At 34.8% G+C, this 13,573-nt stretch overlaps 1 protein-coding gene across 1 annotated transcript in view; it reads left to right on the plus strand.

The window, feature by feature from the left end:
- LOC102847390 (protein MEMO1-like) overlaps window positions 1-13,573 on the plus strand; it is a 141,954-nt gene that overhangs the window by 68,921 nt on the left and 59,460 nt on the right. Inside the window, exons 4-5 of the mRNA XM_006882401.1 lie at window positions 3,212-3,324; window positions 5,166-5,277. Of these exons, the coding sequence (XP_006882463.1) occupies window positions 3,212-3,324; window positions 5,166-5,277 (225 nt within the window). The remainder of the gene's footprint in view (window positions 1-3,211; window positions 3,325-5,165; window positions 5,278-13,573) is intronic.

The raw sequence follows: 13,573 nt of genomic DNA on the forward strand, positions 1-13,573 counted from the left end.
GTTTCAGTGCAGTATACATTATTGAACCCATCTTACTCAGTCTCTCCCCAACCCCAAGGACAGTCCCATTCTACAACAGTGGCATCATGTAATATTGAACCCATCCTTCTCAGTCTCCTCCCAACCCTGAGGTCAGTCAGTCCTGCTTTACAACAGTGGCACCATGCAGTATTTGTCCTTTTGTGACTGAGATACTTCACTCAGCATAATGTCCTCCAGAGTCACTCATTTTGAATACTATTTCATGAGTTCCTTGTTTTTCAATGCAGCGTAGTATTCCATTTTGTGAATATACCACAACTTCTCTATCCATTTGCTTGTTAATGGGCACTTAGGTTGTTTCCAACTCCTTGCTCTTGTGAACAAAGCTGTGATAAACATGGCTGTGCATATATCTACTTGGATGGTAGTTATGGTCTCTTCGGGGTATATTCCCAGTAGTGGAATTGCTGAGTCAAATGGTATCTCTATTTGCAACTTTTTGAGAAAGTGCCATACCACCTTCCATAGTGGTTGTGCCATTTTACACTGCCACCAGTGAATAATGGTTCTAGTTTCTCCACAACCTCGCCAGCATTTGTTGCTTGCTGTTCTGTTAAATTTTGCAATTCTGACTGGGGTGAGATGATATCTCATACTTGTCTTGATTTGCATCTCTCTTAGAGCCAGGGATTTTGAACATTTCTTCATGTGCTTGTTAGCCATCTGAATGTCTTCTTCGGTGAAGTGTTTGTTCATATCCTGTGCCCATTTTTTATTGGGTTATTTACCTTTATCTTGTTGCGGTGCTCAAATATTTTATAAAAATGAATATAAGTCCTTTATCTGATATGTCATTACCAAATTCTTTTTCTCAGTCTCTGGTTTCCCTTTTTACCCTGTTGGAGATCTTTGGATGTGCTTAGGGATTTGATTCTTAGAAGATCCCATTCATCTCTTTTATCTTCTCATGGTTGTAGGTTCTATGTGACTTTTTAAAAAAAAATTATTATTAAATTTTATTAGTTTTAGTGAACCTTTACAGAGATTTTGGGTTTTCATTCATTCATTGTTGCACTGTTTTCTTTACCCTCCTCCCCAGTTCGTTCTTCTCTCCCCCCCCACCCCCAAATGTCTGTTTTAATTGTCCAATTGTCACAGTGCTTGTCAAAGCCAGTTCTGATTAATCTCCTTTGTCAGTGTGTCCTTTGCCATTCCCTATCTCTCCTCCTCTATGTGACATTTTAAGGTGGTTTTGAAATTTTAAAACTGAGAAACAGGTTTCTTATCCTTATTTCCTTACCACATTCCTGATGCTTGCCCAGTGTATAAGGAAACGTGAAGCAAAGTTAAGTTTCTTAGTTCTGAGAATCATTTAAAAATAAATACATTACTAAACTACCTGTTATATGGCGTGCAAAATGTCAGTCTTTGTCCTATAATTGATTAATGAGTGGTGCTTAATTTTCTAGGTCCAAAAGCTTTTGTATATTCTTTTTCATAGTTTTGATTTTTTTTTACTTTGTAATTTTGTTTATCTTATGGTGGAGGAGATTGATGCATGTGAATCAGGGAAAACAGGCAAGATGAATAATTTCGGGATTTACGCCATTTTGGATGTTTGGGATAAAAATGAGAGGGAGTTAATTTTTTCTGGATGTTATGTATGCTGTTAGCCTAAAAGTTGGCTTCTTAAAGCCATTACATTTAGCCCCTTCTGGCCTCCAGCTGCTTTAACTGCAGAGACATGATCTTGCAAATCATCAATGACAGTGGGACTAGGATAATATAAAGAATGCTTCCCATACTGAGCAGCAAGGCTTGAGGTTAGCAATACTTTTGGTGGCTGGAGCAAGACACTGGTGAGAGTGAGAACCTAGTGGTGGAGAGTGTGTGACTTTGTTTTGGAGAAATGTGGCACTATGTGACCTGGGCCTTCTTGAATTTGTACTGGCCACAGTTAAAGGTTTTTACTGTTCTCACTTATGCTTGAAGGAGAAGCTTACTTTTAATTACTCTGAAGCAAACCTTCCTAGGTTATTTAGATTTGACTGGTGAACAGAGATGGGAGCCTAGACTAATTGAGGAATTGTGCCTTGGGACTATTGGGCTAAAACTTGGATTTGCGTTTGTACTCTTTGCCTCTTCCACCCTCCAACTTCCTTCCCAGTTTTGGTACCATAACTGTGAGTCTGTGAGTCAACCATGAATAAACTAATCTTTTGCTGTTGGTGTGGCTGTGGGCTTTTTATCTGTTTCTGCTCTGGAGCAGTGAGGAGCTGTGCTGTTCTTACTCCCTCTGCCTCTTTTCAGTCCTGTGTCTCCATGTCCTATTTTCTGTTCTTTAGACACATGACAAAGGGATTATAAGGATTTAAGCTGCAATTTAGCCCTGTTTTTTGCTTTAGACTATAATGCAAATGACACATAATCAATTTTCTTTGTTTTTGAGAATGACTTCTACTTATATGGGAACTGAGAAAGCTTAGTAAAATAGAATTCTTTTCAACTAGATAGATGCCTTTTCCCTCTTTTGCATTGGAAGAAACATTAAGAAATAGCTTTGTTATACACAGTGTTTCTTTGTAATGATACTTTATGGAGAGTTTTAGGATTTTATATAGTTAACATTTTTATCAAAGTTGTAGATCTTTGAAGACGAATTTAGAATATATTAGAATATAGTAAAATACAGAAATTGAGCTGTACTGTATATATTTTAAATACGATGATTTATGCATTGTATTTTGACATAGGCAATAAATATTTCTAGAAATTTATGATGATTCTTTTGAAGACCTAACATCAAAGTCCCTGCATGATGCCCGTGTTTAGTCTGTCAGCCTGCTAACTGAAAAGTTGGAGGGTTAAGTCTAATGAGAGGAGCCTCAGAAGAAAGGCTTGGTGATCTACTTCAAGAAAAATCAGCTGCTGAAAACCCTGTGAAACAAACACTTGTCTTCTGACAAACAGGGTGTGGCCATCAATCAGAATCAGCTGAATAGCATTGTTGGTGTTTTTTTGTTTGTTTTGGGTTTTTTTTTGCATAAAGACAAAGATAAGGTAGTAAGGTGTAGTTAGGTGTAATAAATCCTTCAAGAGAGGTCATTAGGTGTAATAAATCCTTCAAGGGAGAAAACACTATTCTATAATTATAAATTATTTTTCCCCTTTTATGGAATAATGTTTAATAGTACAATTGTTACGTGTTTCTTTGTTGTTTTTCTCCTAGCCGGAGAATTTTTATCCTCGGGCCTTCTCATCATGTGCCCCTTTCTCGATGTGCACTTTCCAGTGTGGATATATATAGAACACCTCTATATGACCTTCGTATTGACCAAAAAAGTAAGTAATTGTAAGCTAATAATATATAGAAGTTTTTAGTAGGAATTATATAAGCCAGTTGAAACAAAAAAAATTCAGTATCATGGAAAAGATCTCTATTTTTATATAAAATATTTTAGAGCTAATCTATAAAAATAAACAAACAAAACTCAAAGAAAAAAAACCACCCAAAGCAAAATGAAACCAAAGAAAGGAAGTCTTCCACACCCACAGAAGAAAATCTGTTCAATTCACTTCAGTTTCCAGACTGTTGTGATATATTTATTTTCAGAGAAGTATGAGAACATCATACCATGATGCAAAAGATTACTTACCTGTACCAGCTTGATAAGAATTTTATCACATAAATAATTCTATTTTTATTTCCTCTCAAATGATTTGTATAGAATAAAAGGAATTATATTTTATGAATCTCTTAGAAAGTTAGTGCATACCTCCTAAACAAATTTAATTTTAAAAGCATGTCTATAATTTTGTTGTTCCTTTATTCAAAAGATTCTAGAAATCACATTGTTTATTTACAAATGCCTCATTTTATATAATTAATATGTAAAGTAAAAATCTTGGACTTTTAAGTATTTTGGGGAGGACAAGGGAACAGAATTTTAAAAATACAGACTAATACACAGAATACTGTGTACTCATGAAGTATAGTTGACTTAAGAATTTTCCCTTTATCTTGAACTCTATTTACCTTCCTAGAGCTAACTCCCTTCATGAACTTGGTGTTTATCTTTCCAGTTTGTCAGATTTCATTTTAAGTATGTAGGAGATGCTTTTGTTTAAAAAATTCTCAGTTTTGAAGAATGAAAGAAGTCTTTGCAAAGGAAGTGATTACTTTTCCTTATTTTTTAGGCCAACATAAGTATCATAAAGTGTTAAGATATTTTATGAATTAGAATATATTTTAATCATTATTCTGGAATATTACTAGCCTTATGCCCTGGAATAATTTTTGGAACACATTCCTTTTAAAGCCTTGTAGAAACACTCATGTAAGTTTTGTATAGCCTACCAGTAAAGGAAAGGAAGACATTTAATAGGTATAACTTTGTAGCAAAATGGTTATATACCTGGTTCCATTCATTAATATTGATTGACATGTTTAAGAATCTACTTATTAAAATGTTGGTTCAGTGGAAGTAAGAGTGGCATCCTCTTCCTAAACAACATGCCTCTGGAAACTCTATGATCTTTGATAAATGTTGATAACTGTAGAGGAGGCCTTTTGTTCATAGGCTCGCTCTGAGTTGTGCTCGACTTGAAGGCAGTCAACAGCAACAACAACAACATCTTAAATCCTGGGTTTTTTGGGTTTGATTTCAAATTTTGTCCTTTTCTTGTCATAATCAGTTTAAAATGTAGTTAATCAAAAGTTATTGAAGTGATTTTAAGTTGGCATGTTACTGTAGTCAATTTATGTTGACCTCTGTTTAAATTTGAATTCTGAGGAAACAAAACATTTGTGAGAAAGGTAGAAACTTGAATGAGATTGTAACTCTATACATTTTATTTAAAACCAAACAAATCCCTTAAAACCTCTTATTATTAACTTTATAAGACCACTGGTTTCTCCATGTTTCTGTGGGCATTCATCTACTTAACTGTATGCTTGCTAGCTTGTAGTGATTGGGAAAAGTAAAAATCCTTAGACTTGGAGGTGACTTTGGAAATAGTGGTATAACTGTGTAACCATTATATGTAATAGTGCCTTGTCTGCTACATATAAAGTGATTTCCCCTCCTTTCATTTATATAAGTAAATAGAAAAGATTGACTTGTGCTTCTTGTCAAAACTTGTTTTTAATGTGTTTGTTTTCATACATTTAAAAATCTCTTTAGTTTACGGAGAACTGTGGAAAACAGGAATGTTTGAACGCATGTCTCTGCAGACAGATGAAGATGAACACAGTATTGAAATGCATTTGCCTTATACAGCTAAAGCCATGGAAAGGTATATTGATTAGTATAAGAAATTATAGAAAAACCATAAAAGTTCTTTGGATTTATTTTAAATAGTGTAATTGATCATTAGGGTAAAAAGATTTTTTAAAAATTTTATTTGAAGTGAAACAAAATATAAGATTGGAATTTCTTAATGTAGGTTGAAATTTTCATGAGTGACTTTTTCTGTCATGGCTGATCACATGAATTGATGTGATTATTTTATTACGTAAAAATTTTAAAAATCCTATTTGTGTATTTGCCTCTATATTATTAAGTAGCTGTATTTTTATCTCAGAATAATAATGATGGTCTTTTTTGGTTATAGTACTATTTAATCACATATATTTAGATTTGGAAGTTATTTATTTTGATGTTGTATAAGTATATGGGTCTCTCCCCCCCCCCGCCCCCATCCTAGTCCTTTATTTACACTTTTTCTGCAAGCATTTGTTGATGTCTGTAGTGCGACCTGGGGAATTGATGTCCACAAGGTCTGTGCACCTGCACTCGCCGCTTGCGACGAAGGCGGCCAGCCACATAAGCACCTCAGTTGGAAGCCCGCACCGCAGTATATGGGTCTTTTAAAATATGTTCAACACATTATTATTTGGTATCTGTTAATGATAGGGTGCTGACTAGAAGGTATCACTAGACTGAGTATAGTGACAACATCTGTTTGATTTCTACTAGTAGCCTCCTAGCATAACGTCCAACACATAAAAGTAATAAGTTTATTTTTATAAAATTGAAAAAAAAAAAAACCAAAACAAAACCCCAAAACTTGTTTCAAGAGATTTCTTCTGTTATGTGCTATATTTGGAATTTTTAAAACTTTATTTTTTTCCAGGTCATATGTCTTTAATTATTTCATCTTTTGTGCAGATTTCATATTTCGTTTTTAGTTCTAAACATGGTAGGAGTATTTCTGACATATATCTGAATACTATATTTTTATTAGTAATGTAGCTAGGAAGTTCTCAGCAAATTTGTTGATTAGATACTTAAATGAGGATTCTATTAACTTTAAAAAATGCCTGCTGTAGCTTACTGTTGGCTAATGCTGTACTTTTGAGCAACCAAAGACCTTTTCTTAATAAAATAGATTATTTCTTCTCTTGTACTTTGGTGATTTTTTCCTTTAGTCTTAATTGTCTGTGTTCTTTTCAGCTACTTCTAATTTTCTTTAATGTTTTTAGTCTATTCAGTCTTATTTTAGGATCATTTTTAGGTTTAATTCTATATTTAAAATATTATTTTCTTCCTTCAGTCTTTTTATTCCCATCTGTTCATAGTGATAGCCCTGAGGGGTAAATAAGCCTAAAGTAGAGTACCATTAAATTATTGGAAGTATATTTTTAGATTGTGTTTCAGTTCTTCAGATACTATTAAATCATATAATTGCTTATTTACTGGACTACTGGTCTAATTAGAATTTTATGCAACCACATATATTAGGTAATCTGTGGTATTTGCAGAAATGTTTGCATATTTATGTGTATATTTGTTGCATATACATGTAAACTTAATGAGTTTCAATAAAGTAAAACTTGTAAGTTGGCAGTAATGTTCTCATAATGGTTTTAAAAGTAACCTTTTTTATTGTTATTGCAAATTTAAGCATGTATTGTGGAAAATGAAAGAAAGCAGATGCTAAAAGTCAACAAAATTTATATTTATACTTCCACATTGGTAGTGTTAAATTTAAATGGGAACTACTTTTAATTAAGTCACTTCTCAAGAAACCGTCCTATATCTCCCAAATTAAATTGCATTGTTATTGTGTTCTGTACATCACTTTTGACTTACCAGCCTTATTGTTCAGAGTAGAAACTGTCTCATACTGACTCTTAGTACCTAGTACTTTTCTTTGTGGCATTTGCTGAACTTACTTATGTATCACTTATCTATTAGGAAGAACAAATTAATAAAAAATTAGTGATTAAAATCACATTTTTTAGGTTAAATTTTGGGCAGAGGTCATTTCTTTGTTCTGATCTACAAGCTGTTGATGGTTCAGATTAGGCTTCTTTTGTTAAGTGCTGTTGGGTGGACTAAGATTCACAGTAACCCTGTGAACAGAGGCTTCAAAATGGCCTCATTCTTAAGCCATGGGCCTCAGTGCCAGGTTTTAGTTGTTACTCTCCAGCTAGTCTGATTTGCCCTGCCCTGCGCCTTTTAATTTATTTTAAATCTACCCACGCTTTTTTCCTGCTTTTGGCTCCATTTTCTAGAATGATTGCCTGGACTCCTTAATATAGTCCCCGAGGATAACAAAACTGAAGTTTCTAGTCCTCATAAGGCCTAAATTTGAAAGTACATGGAATTCTGGTTTTTCATAGCAAATGTAACAAAATAAATCAGAATTTAAGTTATGAGGGAAAATATTGGTACATCATAGCACAGTGAGAGAAATAGCATGTCAGTATAAAAACAAGAATAATTGAAGGTAACCATCTTTGCAGACAATCTTTTTCATTCCTCCCTTTGGTGGATAATTCACATCTATTGGGTATACTTTATACACCCAGCTTTCCTCACTTTGTTCAGAATCTCATGTATTTGTGACTTCAGGCTCCATGCCCATTGTCTTAGAGTCCATGTGGTGTTGTGATGTGGATATGCTTCTTGGGTTTGACTCTTTTTGATTCAGGCATCTGTAAAATTAGAAGCCAAGTTGTGTGTTCTCTCCTCCCTTCACTCAACATTCAATACGATAGTTAACCACGATAGATGCACTCATTAGTGAAAAGAATAGGATTCAGGTCACAGTTTCTGGTCTAAAGCAATTATGAAATCTGACAGGAATTAAGCTTTTTAATTGATAATTGATTCTGCCTTCTGTGAGTCCATAAACTACTGTCTTCCTTAGCTCTTGTCCAAGTCCTGCTTTGCTCTTTTAATTATCTTTCTTTTCCCATAAGAAATAAAGGTCCTGTTTGTATCCAAATAACATTAAAGGAACCCTGGTATCACTGTGGTATAGCACTTCACTGGTAATTCAGAAATGAATGGTTCAGACCAGCCAGCTTCTCTGTAGAAGAGAGATGTGGTAGTCTAATATATTAACAGTTTGAGAGCCTGAAGAACTCTTTATTTGGTAGAGTGATTCTTCCATGCCATACTTACAAAACGCCTTAAAAACATTTTTGCATCAAATTGTAAACATCATTTGCTATTAGTCAAATGCCGCATCTATACAGTTCTTTCTGAGACAACTCTGTTTTGGGCCATGTCCTTTTATTTATCTCAGATGGTATACAAGTGCTGCATTAAATGTTTCTGAGATCTTAAGGTTCATCTGGGTTCTCTATTTAAATGACAATGAGACCTTGTTTTACAGTTAGTGATCTAGTCCAGTGGATCACTTACTTGTCTGAGTCCTTGGTGCTGCTTATTGAGATACTTAGTTTCTCTTTTGTTGTTTCTATCTCCTCTTGTTTTCCATATGTCTAATAGAGCACATTTATATTGATAGATTTTATCCTCATACCCTGTTTTTGAGGGAGCAGTCTTTTTCTGACTGTGGAGATTGATGATTATTTTTCAACTAAGCCACTTTTGGGAAAAATTTTTCTTTTAAGTTAAGCAGCTCATTCTTAACAATCCTCTTCCACTGTATCAGGAAACCTTTGACACGTTGCACGTTCTGCTCGAAATTTCCTTAGATCTCCAAGTTCCTTAGGTAGGTATACTTTCAATCTACTATGGCATTTCATGTGACAGTTTTATTGTTTGGTTTTAATATAGTGTAGATCACTTTTCTTCTCATTTTCTTATTCTTCTCCCACTGTCCACACATTTTTTTTTTGTTGTATCTATCTGCCTTCCAAGTGACAAAAGTCAGTGTCACATATTTTAAGGTAATTCTCCACTCTAAAATATCGCTTCAGATATCACTTGCAGCATTAAATAAAATTACTCTTCAACTTTTGTGATTCTTTGGGTCAGAAATTTGGCCAGCGTTCAGTAGAGGCAATTAATCTCTATTTCACAAGCTGCTATTTTGGGCAGAGTCACTTAAATAAAAGATTACAGAATGCTTTTATGTACATGTCTGGGGCCACTGCTGGTTGTCATTTGAAGAACCTGATCTCTCTCATCTTTATTCTCTCTCTTCATGTGTTCAGTTATGCTTTCTAGGCTTCTTTCTGAACCAGTTTTTGTCTAGCAAGATTGTTTGAATGCTTTACATGGCAGCTTAGGTTAACAGGAATAAGAGTAAAAACTTTTGGGCCTCACATTTCCATATTCTGCTGGTCAGTTTATAAGGCTAGATGCAATGGGAGGGATAAAAGTCTGCTTTTAGTTGGAAGAGTGGCATGAGCATTCAGAAGGGGGAAGGATCCTTGGTGGTCGTGTATGCAGCCTGCCACATTACTGTTGGATTAAGTAACTATTTGAGTGATTACTTATATAATGGCTACCTAACTTCTTCCATAGTCCCTACTTTATTATATCTTTAAATATAGCTGGTCTTCTGTTTGTTATCTATGTCCAACATATGGCAAAAATTTACTGATTCATTGTTGAATTAACTAACTTGCTTTCCATTTCAGGGACTTTATTGAGTATTTTTTAAAAAATGAAGTAAAACTTTTTAAATTAACTGCTTTTCATGTCATAAGCATGAAACACGTCATATTTCTATTCCTTTTGTTTATGATATATTATTTATTTATAGGACTTTGTATTATATATCTATATAATATTTTTAGTCAGTTCCTGGACATTTAGGTTTTCACTCAGCTTTTCATTATTTGAAATAATAATTTTAAGTTTTTGTTTGATCTTTTCAAATTAAATAGCTATACTGTTAAAATACTTCTACATATTATCTTAAATAGACTCTTAAATATGCATTCATTTACTGTTACTATTCTTAGAATAGTATAAAAAAGACAAAAGTTGACCATAATCCTGTTGTTCTAATAATTGTATGAACCCCCCAAAAACCGACCAACAAACCATGTACGTAGTTTGAAAAAAAGATAATATAATTTTTTATTGCAAATAAAAAAAGAGAGAATTGTTTTACTATCAATAATAGTTACACAAAAGTAATACATACATACATACATACATACATACAGGCATTTTTCTTTTTAAAAAATTTTTGTATTGTTTTGTCTATACAAGTTAAATATGTTGTTTTTAGTTTATATACAATGTACTTCATGCATGACTCTGTTCACATTGTGTTTCATAGAATCATTCCCATACATTGTGTTTTATATAATTGGTCCATGTCTACCATTACCCCAACTTTTCAGGTCCCTACTGAATCTTCCCTAATTCTTTCACCCCTTCGCTTTGCCCACCAGACTCTGTGACCTCAAGATTTTCCCCATCTTCCTTTTCTTCTCCCTTTGGAATTTAGTACACATTTTACAATTAATAAATTGGATCTTACAATTAATAAAAGTAATCCTTTCCTTTTTTACAATAATGGTTTTATGCAGTATTTGTCCTTATGAGACTGAGTTAGTTCGCTCAGCATAGTGCTCTCTAGCTTATTCCATGTTACATGTTGTTGATAAGTGCCGTCGAGTCACTTGCGACTCATAGCCACCCTGTGTACAACAGCCCTAAACTCAGCTCTGTCCTGTGCCAATCACACTGTTTCTGACACTCCCATCCCAATTATCCCAGTCACTGAATCAATCCACCTCATAGAGGGCCTTCCCCTCCTGCACTGTCCCTCCACGCTCCCAAGCATGATGTCCCTCTCCAAGGACCGGTCTCTCCTCACAACATGTCCAAAGTATGTTAGATGGAGCCTCAGAATCCTTGCCTCCAAGGAGCCACCCGGTTTAACCCTTTCCAGGACGAATCTGTTTGTTTTCCTAGCAGTCCATGGTATTCTCAGTACTCTTCTCCAGCACCACAGCTCAAAGGCATCAATTCTCCTTCTATCCTCCTTGGTCATTGTACAACTCTCTGATGCATAACAAGTGATTGGGAAGACCATAGCCTGTATCAAATGCACCTTAGTCTCCAGAGAGACATCATTGCTCTTCAGTACTTTGGAGAGGTCCCTAACAGCAGACTTTCCCATGGCAGTGCACCTTTTAATTTCCTGGCTGCTGGTGCCAAGAGTGTTGACTGTGGAGCCAAGCAAACTAAAGCTGTGTACAATCTCAATCCCTTCACCATCCATCCTGATGTTGCCAGTTGGTCCAGTGGTGAGAATCTTTGTCTTCTTGACATTGAGCCTCAATTCATATTGGAGGCTGCAGTCCTTGACCCTCTGCAGCAGGTGCTTCAGGTCCTCTTCAGTTTCAGCAAGCAGGGTGTGTCATCTGCATAATGCAGATTGTTGATAAATCGTCCCCCAGTCTTGACCCCACATTTCTCTTCGTAGAGTCCAGCCTCCTGGATAATCTGTTCTGCATATAGGTTGAAAAGATACGGAGATAGGATGCATCCCTGGTGTACGCCCTTCCCAATTTTGAACCATGCAGTGTTCCCTTGCTCTGTTCTGATGACTGCCTCCTGGTCCAAGTATAGATTTCACATTAGAATGATCAAGTGTTCTGGGATTCCCATTCTTCTCAGAGTCAGCCACAGTTTGTTATGATCCACACAGTCAAAATGCCTTTGCATAGTCAATGAAATGCAGATAGACATTCATTGCTCCTGAGTGCTACGTAGTATTTCCTTGCACACACATATTTTTAAAAGAAAAGAAAAAGAAATTAATTGCCGTTGGGGTGGAACAGACTCATAGCTTACCCTCTAGTGGGTTTTCAGAGACTGTAAATCGCACTGGAGATCGCCCATTTTTCTATCAGAGCAGTTGGTGGTTTTGAACCTCTTATCATTGATTTGTCAGTGTAATTCCTTATCCAGTAGGCCACCAGAGCACTGTGCGCACACGCGCGCACACACACACACACACACACACACACACACAAATAAAAGCAAGCTCTGGTTGCGTTGTCCTTGGGGAGTTATATTGCTTATCCAAAGGTCCCATCTCTCTGGTGGTTTAAATCCACCAATGGTTCTGAGAGAGAAAGATGGGCAATCTCTTTCCATGTAATTTACATATACATATTCCAAACCCAGTCACCTCCTGTGCATTTTATAGCTTGAGAAACCCCCTGGAGGGTTATCTGTGAGTCAGTTTGAACTTTATGGCAATGAGTTTAAATATTTGCATTTGAGTATATTTGACAAAGTTTTAAGATTAAGTTGGGATATCATTTGCACGTAGAAAAATTAATTCTTTTTGATGAACAAATGCATAGATTCATTTGCTCATTATTACTGCTTTTCTGTTCAACAAAATGAGTGGAGTTAAAAGGATGGTACTTTTGAACATATTTGAATGTAAAATTGGGTACTTTAAAAATTGTATGCTCTTGGAAAAATTAGTGTTTTCTCATATAATGTTTTTAGTATTGCTACAAACACAGTGCAGTGTATTTAAATTAGCTCCTGCTTCTGCTTTGAGTTCAGTCTAATCTTACACATTCATAAAGACTAAGATTTGGGAATTCCTGGGAGATGATGCAAGAATGCTATCATAAGGGATACTCATATTAAATCTTGAGATATAAAGGTAGTTATCAAGAAAATCTTGTTTTTAAGCAATTTATCAGATAATTTAAGACATTGTTGTTACTGTTTTAATCTGTATGGACTGTATTTTTGAATACTTTGAAAGAGAACACTAAAATCAGTATCTCTTTATAGTACTAAAATTCTAAATTTTGGGTAGATCTAAAGGGCATCTTACTGTGTTTTCACTGAAAATTTACATGGCAAATTAGGTGTTTGACAATATCTGAGAAGTTGTTCATACATTTCATTTCTCACAGTGTTCCAGTATTCTCATAATTGTGTTTCATTCTGTTTCCAATAGTAATTGTTGAACTTTTATTTTCTCATATAGATGATTTCAAAATGGAGTCCTGCACTCCCAGATATTGTCCTTTATTTTGTGTGTTAGTCTGTTATTTCATTAAAAAGTCACTTCAGGTAGTAGTTTTAAATGGTTACTTTTTTGTTTAGAATTTAAATTCTTGTTTAAGTAGATTTCTTTTGGTGGTTAGGCTCGGAGTTAGGCATTTCTGCGGCTTACTTTATGTTGCAAATCTTCTAAAATGTATACATTTACTTGCTGTATTTATGAGAAACTTTCAAAAAATCAGTTATATGACTTTTCAAGAATTATATCTTATCATTGCTACATATTCCAGAAGTTGGAGATAATAAAATAAACAGAATATTCCTCGCAAAATCCAAACATAACCACTTCTCTTTTTTTTTCCCTATAATTATATTTTATTAATTTTCAT

Source organism: Elephantulus edwardii, unplaced genomic scaffold (genome assembly GCF_000299155.1).
Source record: "Elephantulus edwardii isolate Elephantulus edwardi_28Jun2011 unplaced genomic scaffold, EleEdw1.0 scaffold00019, whole genome shotgun sequence".
Classification (NCBI taxonomy): domain Eukaryota; kingdom Metazoa; phylum Chordata; class Mammalia; order Macroscelidea; family Macroscelididae; genus Elephantulus; species Elephantulus edwardii.